This window comes from Lactuca sativa, chromosome 1 (genome assembly GCF_002870075.4).
Source record: "Lactuca sativa cultivar Salinas chromosome 1, Lsat_Salinas_v11, whole genome shotgun sequence".
In the NCBI taxonomy this organism is placed as follows: domain Eukaryota; kingdom Viridiplantae; phylum Streptophyta; class Magnoliopsida; order Asterales; family Asteraceae; genus Lactuca; species Lactuca sativa.
Window position 1 is genome coordinate 246,647,969 of NC_056623.2, and position 9,715 is coordinate 246,657,683.

Sequence of the window (9,715 nt, forward strand, 5' to 3'; positions counted from 1 at the left end):
CACAAGTCAGATCTAGGTTGCTTGTTGCACCAAGGAAGGCCCCATGCAACAAAAGAACCATTTTAGAGCCTTTTAAGCTCTAATGTCCCATGCATGCACGTAAAGTTTGTAACTTTAGTGAGTCCAAGGGTTTTGGTCCCATATTAGTGAGGGTTATAAGGACCAGTTGAGTGTGGAAGGGTTTTAGGAGTCCCGGGGAGTGACCCAACGTTCTGGACTAAGCAAAGTGTTATGGGAATTCATGGTACTCGGCGAGTGCATGAACGGACTCGGTGAGTCCAAGACAATCTTCATGGAACTCGGCAAGTTGTTCATCAACTCGGCGAGTCGAGGACAGAACGTGTTCATAGGATGAAGAGTAACTCGACGAGTTGTTTATACAACTCGACGAGTTGTTTATACAACTCGACGAGTTGTTTATACAACTCGGCGAGTCAAGTCAGGACATGAGTATCAGTTGATAATGAACTCGACGAATTGTTCATACAACCCGGCGAGTCGGATGTGGATTCAGTCGGTGTTCATTTAGAAGGAAAACTCATTGAGTCATCGCCTAACTCGACGAGTAGAAACGAGTATGAGGTTTGATGGAAGGATAGGGACTCGGCGAGTTGACGAGTCAACTCGGCGACTTGACGAGTCAACTCGGCAAGTCAAGTCAACTGGAAGTTGACTTTGACTTTGGCTTTGATTTGGTCAAGGGGTAAAATGGTCATTTTACCCTAAGGGTAGATGTCAGTTTCTGACTAAGTGTTTTGTGGGAATTTTAGCCGGTGGATTTCCGGAGCAGCAGTGGCGGCAGTCAGAGGATTCCCGCACAGTTCAACAGATACGAGGTGAGTTACCTTCCAGTAGGGGTGGGTCTAAGGCCACAATGTCGGCCCACCATTGAGGAGTATTTAGAAGATTATTGTCTTTGTGATAATTTATCTTGGTCTGGTATGCGTTTGGTTATGAGTTATATCTGTATGATATGTCACATGATAGGGATAGTTTCCCTGATAGTGGTCCTTAGGACCAAGGGGTAGGTCAGTACTCGGATATGTCTGAATGTGTGCTTTTTATCTTACTACTGTATGCTAGTGGTAGGGGTGGAATAGTCCCCAGTTACCGGTTGAAAGATACCGATGACGGTTACCAGTTGAAACATACCAATGACGATTACCGGTTGAAAGATAACGATGATTTTTACCAATTGAAAGATACCGATGGTATTGTATGGTATGTGGTATGATGGGGGAACTCACTAAGCTTTGTGCTTATGGTTTCAGTTTTTGGTTTCAGGTACCTCTTCATCCAAGGGGAAGGAGCCGGCAGCGTAGCATGGCATCACACACACAATCACATATAATTTCCGCATAGTGTTTTCTGGGATTGTACTCTGATATGTCATTTGTTCATGGTTGTGGGTTTCAAACATGATACTTTGTTTTGAGATGATGTGTTTATACAATATTTCCTAATAAATGTTTTATGAATTAATTAATCAAAAATGAAATTTTTGGGCTTGAATTTTGGGATGTTACAATTTGTATTATCTTAAAGGGTTACATAACAATGAAAAGTACATTTTAAGGTTCAATGATAAAAGCAACATACACACATCGATCTGTCCAAAAGGTTTATCTTCTTTCAGAAATGTGATGAATGATTTCACTTTCAGTTTAAAGACCCTGGCAATGATATTTGCCCTGCTTCGTGGGTCCTTCTGATCATGAGCATCCATATAGCGCGTAATCTCTGGCCATTTAACATTGCATGTAAATGTGATGAAATACTGTGGATTACCATATACCCTAGAAATTGCTAAAGCATCCTGGTAGTGACTATACATGTAGCGTGGACCACCGGTGAAAGACGCCTGCAAGAAAATCCGTTTCCCAACTGATCGTGACTCTCTGTCACCTTTCGAAAGAGCATCAAACAGGCCACCAACAATTTCAGAGCGAAGATTTTCCTGATATATAGCATAGAAATGCAGCCGACCATCCTCAATATATGTAAACGCGTCCACCAAATACTGCTGAAACAGCCGACAAGAATTAAGGATAGTGGACCATATGTGCTAACGACTATGAATATGGTATGCATAATACATATTAACTGTCAGATTTCTTGCCCCTGATGTAACATCCTGAATTTTAGGAGTACGATTTAAGAGTTTAAAGTGTAAGTTCGAAGAAGGGGCTCGACGAGTATGTACGATTACTCGCCGAGTCGGAGCGGGTTTGGGTCGCGAATTAAGTGACCAACTCACCGAGTCGGAAGCTGGACTCGACGAGTTGGTGCTGGGATGAGAAAAACCCTAATCTTAGGGTTTGCACCCTATTTAAAGGACTTAATGTCCTCCCTTCAGCTCCCTTAGCCCCCTTTGAGATCTAGTAAACCCTAGCTCGTGTGTATAAGGCCATTGGAGGGAGATTGAAGCTTTGAGAGGTGTTCTAGTGGAAGAATTGAAGATCAAAAGGGTTTGCATCAAGAAAGTAGTGTAGATCCAGAATCTACTGCAGTTTTGGGCACATCTTGGAGGCAATGAGTTGTTACCTTTCCTTTGTTGCTTCTAGATTTATTCTTGAATGAGATTTAGGGCCATTTTGGTATGATTGGGATCCACTTCGGGTTTGGACTCCAGATCTGAGGTAGCTACTTCAGATCTAGACTTGTATTGGTCCAGAAAGTCATAAAGCATCACTTATTGAATCGTGGGTGAAGCCCTTTTGTCCAAAACCCAAGCCCTAGTGTGTTTTGGGCCTATATCTCTTTGGTTTCACGTAAAGTTTGCAACTTTATGTGAGGGATAGATTGTAGAAGGGTGGATCTGTGGATTGGAGCCTCAACATGGCTTGAAAAGCCACTATATGGGTTAAGGACTGGAGAGACTCGGCGAGTCACATGGGTGTACTCGACGTGTTGTATGAACATAAGCATGGAATCGGCGAGTTGGAAGAACAACTCGGCGAGTCAGTTGAAGATTGCCTTGACCTCGGCGAGTCTATTCTTGGACTCAGGGAGTCTGGTCGCAGAACCCAACCTCTATTGGTTAAAGCTTTGGATTAGTGAGTCGGTTGGCGACTCAGTGAGTTGGTCAGGATGGAATTCCGAGATCGTTGGACTCGACGAGTCTTGGGGCGACTCGGCGAGTTGAGTCGTATTATGGTAGTTTTTGAGTATAGGGACTCGACGAGTCGACGGGTTGACTCGGCGAGTAGAATCAACCGGGAAGGTTGACTTTGACTGAGGACGTTGACTTTGACCTTCAGGGGTATTATGGTAATTTGGATATTTATGTCAGTAGTTATTGATGGATATAGGTGTTGGAGTTTGAGGCAGTGCTTCGGGATTGTGCTCTCGTGATTCGGTTCGGCAGTTGCAAGGTGAGTTATCCTCACTATATCAATAGGGTCTAAGGCACCAAGGCCGGCCCTTTTAGTTGTTATCGTGGTTACAGTATGCTACATGTGGTTATGATATGTTAGATCAGTATCTGGATAGACAGTATGTTGTCATGCTCTTATGATCCGTTAGGATTGGTATGTTAGTGACTTGGTTAGGTCGGTGTTTTGGTTATGAGAGATTACTATGATCGACGATCTGTGAGATAGTTATATCTGATATATGTACGTGTACTGTTTGATGTGCTTATTGATCTGTTTAGATCGGTGTCCTGGTAATTAGGACAATATTATGTTATTGACCTGGTTTAGGTCGGTATCCTGGTATATATGATGATGCTATGTTAGTGAGCTGGTTTAGGTCGGTATCCTGGTATATAGGATGATGTTATGTTAGTGGTCGGTTAGGTCGGTATCCTGGTTGGGATGTTGATATGCTATGTGATCTGTTAGACTGTTTGTCTTGTTAAGGATTTGTTATGTGATTAATTGTTTTATGTGCACATAGTTGTTTGACGGGGGTTGGGTTGCAGCGGGTCCTACTTTGTGTTGTAGGCCAGCATACCCAGGGCATACCAGATATTTCGAAGGCCCAGCGAGCGGTCCGGATAGGCTGAATGCCCCAAGAGGGCGGACCAGGCGTGCCGAGGCTCGGAGAGTGTACTAGTTTGACTGAAGGCCCGATATGGGCGAACCGGTCATACTGTAGACTCGATGTATATGGCTAGAATCGGAGGTTGGACCAGTTGGACTAAAGGCCCGGTGCGGGCGGACCAGTCACACAGTAGACCCGATGTGCATGGCTATTCTATTTGTGATATGTTATGAGTATGTTGATGTGTGGTTGGTATTTTGGGGGTAACTCACTAAGCTTTTGGGCTTACAGTTCAGTGTATTGTTTCAGGTACTTCAGGAGATCGTGGCAAGGCGAAGGCGTGATCGTACCGCTCCTCATGTTTTATGATTTATGTGATATGGTTCTGGGGAAATACTCTGATGTTTAAACTATTTTGAAAACAAATGTATGAACGTAATGGTTTTGAATGGATTAAAATGTTTTAATTTGGCTCGAATTTTATGGGTGTTACACCTGAACCAAGTTCATTACGTAATTTCATACTTGGAGATCGTCCGGGCTCACCATATGGAAACAAAATTAGATAATGCAGAGGCATATAGGTAGGATGGAGTTTGTTAATATGTTGAGGCGGACCAGAATTGGAATGAATGACAATGTTGTAGCGTCCACCAGCATTATCGTCGCCACTAACAATACAACCCAATGACCCAGGTGTATGTAAATCATACCTCCGATCACGAACATCATTAAACAACCTAACATAATATGATGGCATATTCATCTCGTCAGCAAGCTGTTTCGCAATCTTAAAGGTCCGCACATATTCATTATTGTTTTTGAGAAAAGATACTAAAAATCTAACAATGCCCTCATCCAAAGCATTTGCGCGAGGATTCTGAAACGATCTCAACCTGTTCCGAACCTCGTTAGCCGTATCGAACAAATATAACTGAAGAAATCTAGGCCCTTTTATAGGATCCAGACAGAGAGAACCTATCTTATGGCTAATCTAACCTGAAACCTTGAAAACGTACGGGCCGGCCATGAAGGGTAGCAAACCCAGCAGGAACAGCTGACGACATGCTACAATCGGCGGTGACAACCGAGGGCCCAACATTAGGAGATGAACGCTTCCGCAAACCGTCCATAACCAACGTCACAAGGGAAAAAACCAGAAAAACAACAAAAAAGAAGAAAACAAACAGCAGCAACCGAAGTAACATGAAAAGCGTACAAAAAACTGAAGAATTTACCTGCAACAACAAAAAGGAACAGAACAAACAAAATGGAGAGGATGGATGGAGCGAAGTAAGAGCCGTCTACAGTTTAGAACAACACAGGTCGGTGAAGAAAGTATCATCGACAGTTTAGATAAGGATGAGAAAAGGAGGACACATGGGATAAGATTTTTAACAAACAACAAAAACGACCCCAAACAAAAAATGATAACACGAAGGACCAATCTTGCCAAAATAGCCAACAGTTTACTCAAATTTATCCTCTTCTTTAATATATATATATATATATATATATATATATATATATATATATATATATATATATATATATATATATGACTTTTTATTAGATATATATAGGTGTTCAAGTAAACGACAAAAGTTATATTAACGTGTTAGAGGTAATGAATATAAAAGTTCGAATTAAAACAACAATAAAAAGTAGTAATTATTTGTATTTATTGACATTTTTATACGATATAAAGATAGATTTCACGCCATAAAAACAAAAATGTTTGTTTTGAAAGGGGATGGAAGATAAAGTTACGGAGGACAAGAGCCGAGCATGGCGATCATTCATTCCTTTCAGTCCTATCTGAACTTGCGAAGCCACACTCATGGCCATTCCACACATCACCGATTAACGACTATAAGTAGATGCAAACCCAAACTCAATTCCATATCTCGAATTGCTTGCTCAAGCTCAAGCTCAAGTTCCAGTCACAGCAATGCATTACTCTTTGAAGCAGCTAAACACACGGTAATTTCAAAACTTTTTATTTTTGAGTTCGCACTTCCTATTTCAAATCTGATTTGAATGCTCATCTAACTGTGTTCGATACGTATCTACAACCAAATACCTCATCGATTAATTCAATATATTGTGGAAAAATCACATGAATTTCTTAAATACGCGCAAGTAGATTCTAACAAGTTTTCTTTTCTAACATTGTATATAACCGAAACCGATTTAGGTAACTCGAAACATTTTTGGGAATTGGATTCTGATTTTGTGATATTCGAGTGTGATGATTAATACTATTTGATACAGGTGGATACATATGTGGAAAGTGGCATGGTGGTTGGATTAGGATCTGGTGCAGCCTCATCTTTGGCAATACATTATTTGGGTCAGAAACTTAGTGTTGGTCAATTAAAAGATGTTGTTGGAATACCCACGTGAGTCTAATTCTTTATTTAGATTTTAGATACATGTGTTGTGTTGGAACTTTTTTTATGTTTTTTTTTTCTGTGATTGTTGAATCTTGTTTTTTTTCCTTTGAGTGATGCTGCAGATCTGTTGGAAGTGCAAGTGATGCAGCAAAAGCAGGAGTACCCTTGCATCAGTACCAACATAGTTTACAAGTGTGTGAATGCACTTTTGTCACTTTCTTTTTTGCAAAAAGACGTGAATGCCCTCCTTATCCAAAATACCCCTTCAAACCATTCCTATAACATACATGTCCATGTCCAAGACATTGATTAATCAGTTTTCCTTAGTAAATTAGAGTGGTTAATTTTTTATTTTATTTGATTTTTTTGAATGATAAATATAGTCACTTTTTGAGTTGTAGATTGATTTTACATTCAATGATGCTGACATCATGGAAGAAGTAAGCCTAAATGCAGTTATTGGGCGCCAGAGACTTGAGGGGGATGAGTCTATAATTGAAGAGAAGGTCCTTAAACTTTTTTTTTTATTAAATAATGTATATAGTGGAGTTAAAACTACACATTGCGTTAACCTATAATTTGAAAACAGTTCAAATTTGAAATATTAAAACAGGGTTAGATGTGTAATTATGCAACAATGTTTCACACTCTTTCCAAATTATGATTTCTATACAAATATGCTTATGGCCAAAAGATGCAATATTTTACTAGTAACTTATTTAACCAGTTGAAGCAATTGTTGCATAAATAAGTAGAAAAAAAAAAAGTGAAACATTGTTCGATAAATTGTCAAAAGATGTGGTTGCATATTGTCTTAGAATCCAATTTGTTCAAAAATTTGTAAAAAGGTGAAACAAGAAAAGTAGAAACTTCTAGTGTTTAATCATTATTTTGTTTCTTGTTTTTTTGTTGTTATGAGGAAAATACCAGTAACATGTTATTTTATGTTGTGTACAGAAAATATTAGATGTGACAAAGAATCTTGTTCTAATGGTGACTGAAAAACAGTACAAAAGTGGTGTTGAGGGTTCGATCCCTGTTTTAGTCAACTCTGTAAGTCTCTGTAACTGTTAATGATTGAAAATAAAATTAACTTCATCTCTATAATATATATAAGATTACATTTATGGTCCTTGAGTTTAGCTTATTTTTCCAATTTTAGTCCACATAAGGTTTTCTGTAGTCATTTTGGTCCTTATTTTGCTTGAAGAAGCTTAATGATTTTGGTCATTGCGCTAAGCCTCCACTTAATTACACGTATGCAAGAAAAGGGAAGAAAATTGTTGAGGGGTAATTTGGGAAAAGTCTTGCATTGGGTTTGTTTTTATCAGTATAAGAAGTAGTAATGAGAACATTTTTGTGGCATCTTTTTGTTGAATTGCGAGGGTAGGGTTGTCTTTTTGATATTATTATCTGAATTTTGAATCCATTGACGTTGCAATTCTTCATTTCTTGTGAGTTTTCTGTTAAGCTAAGTGAAATCAGGAGGAACTTAGCAAATTGTTCCAAGTTAAATGAAAAACAATTTATGCAATTAAATTTAAATAAAAAAATTAATTTAAAAAAGGGTGACTGTCATTTTACTTGTTCCATTAAGCAAGCAAAAAGCCAGGAGAAAACTTTTTGAGACAAAATTGCAAAAAAAAAAAAAAAAAAAAAAGAAAGAAAAAAAGAAAAAGCTAAACTCAGGGAGCATTATATATATATATATATATATATATATATATATATATATATATATATATATATATATATATATATATATATATATATATATATGGTTAAGAGTTACATTTCAGGTGGGGTGGATGGAGACTGCAGAAGAGATTGATGATCTTTTTGTAGGAGATGCTGAGGTATGCAAAAGAAAAGAAAAGAAAAATAATTGAGTTATAATTAGGAAAAAGGAAAGAAGGAAAATACATCCATCTTTCTGTTGTGAATATATATGTGTGGTGTGTGTGTGTGTGTAAGGTATGGAGAAGAGCATGTATAGGGAGAGGGCATGCGGGCCCCACGGGGGGTGACTTTCCAGTAGTGACAAGAGAAGGACATAATGTTCTTGATGTCATATTTACATCCCCTATACCCAACCTTGGTAGTCACTCTATTTCATTCCCTAATAAGTAATATCATATGAATATGAATATGGTTTTAAGTTGTAATATTATTGTGGCTGCAGCTGAAATAGCAAAACTCCTTGACAACATAGATGGGGTTGCAGGCCATGGGATCATTACCAAAACCCCGTAAGTCTCTCTCTCGCTCTCTTTGTTTTTTTTTTTTTTTTTTTTTTTGAGGGAGGACTGGAGGGCATTTGCACAGACCAATATTTTTGGAGGTGGTCTTTATATATAATTACTTGTTGATTGCAGTTGTAGAGCAGTGATCGCTGCACAATCAGGGCTTTGCATCATTGATAATGCTACTACTACTGTAAATAACTACTAAATACTGATATCAGAAGCAGGGCTTGCTATAAATTGTATCAACTATATCTCCCTTCGTTTCATATATAAAACTTAAATATAATTAAATATAAGAAATAGCAACATACTTACATTCATAATGCTTACAATGCATAGCACGTCTTCATTCCTTCCTTTAAACACGATAAAAGGTCACTACAAGATCTTAAAAAGCAAAATAAAACTTCTCCCAACCGGCAAATTCCTTTCATTTTTTCCTAAGTCTTTGGTAGCATTCTTCAAATAACATATATTAATATTATGTATCAACAATGATAAAATCACCACCAAATGGAAACAACTTACTATAAATGGTGAGTTTGGTTTGTGGATTCTTGTGGATTGTGACGGATGTGAAATTCGAGATTTCATTCCATGATGTGGTTGGTTGTCTGATGAAGAACAAAAATTAGGGTTTGATGAAATAGGATCAAACAGAGAAAGATTGAAAAGAAGAAGATGATGAAATTAACTAATTGATTACACGATTAACACAATCTAAAAGATTGTTCAGGGAATCTCCCTCTCTTTAAGCCGAAAGCTTAAGAGCCAATACAAACACTATCAAATTTCTAGACATCCCCTTACTGTGACATTTCTCTCTATTTTTTATAATCCTAACCAACCTAGATGAATTTACTATTTTACCCCTTATTGGGGCTTCTAGATTCCTATCATTGTCAAATGGACGGAATTCAATTCCAGGATATTACTTCAAATGCCATGTTTGATCGCCTTTTATTATTCCCTCGAGTGGGTTGAAGAGATTTAACTCTATTCTTCATTTTCTTAATTAAAAGATCAAAATACTCTTATTATGTGTGTGTACACGGATGCATGCACACAAACATACACGTAATAATG

General features: G+C 38.1%; 1 protein-coding gene across 1 annotated transcript; it reads left to right on the forward strand.

The window, feature by feature from the left end:
* The first annotated feature begins 5,718 nt into the window (after positions 1-5,718).
* On the forward strand, positions 5,719-8,952 carry LOC111905483 (probable ribose-5-phosphate isomerase 4, chloroplastic). Its single transcript, XM_023901165.3, has 9 exons — positions 5,719-5,970; positions 6,262-6,389; positions 6,506-6,575; positions 6,785-6,889; positions 7,341-7,436; positions 8,183-8,239; positions 8,358-8,481; positions 8,566-8,632; positions 8,759-8,952. Exons 1-9 carry the CDS (start codon positions 5,776-5,778, stop codon positions 8,832-8,834), a joined length of 918 nt encoding a protein of 305 aa, XP_023756933.2. The 5' UTR covers positions 5,719-5,775; the 3' UTR covers positions 8,835-8,952.
* Positions 8,953-9,715: the final 763 nt, after the last annotated feature.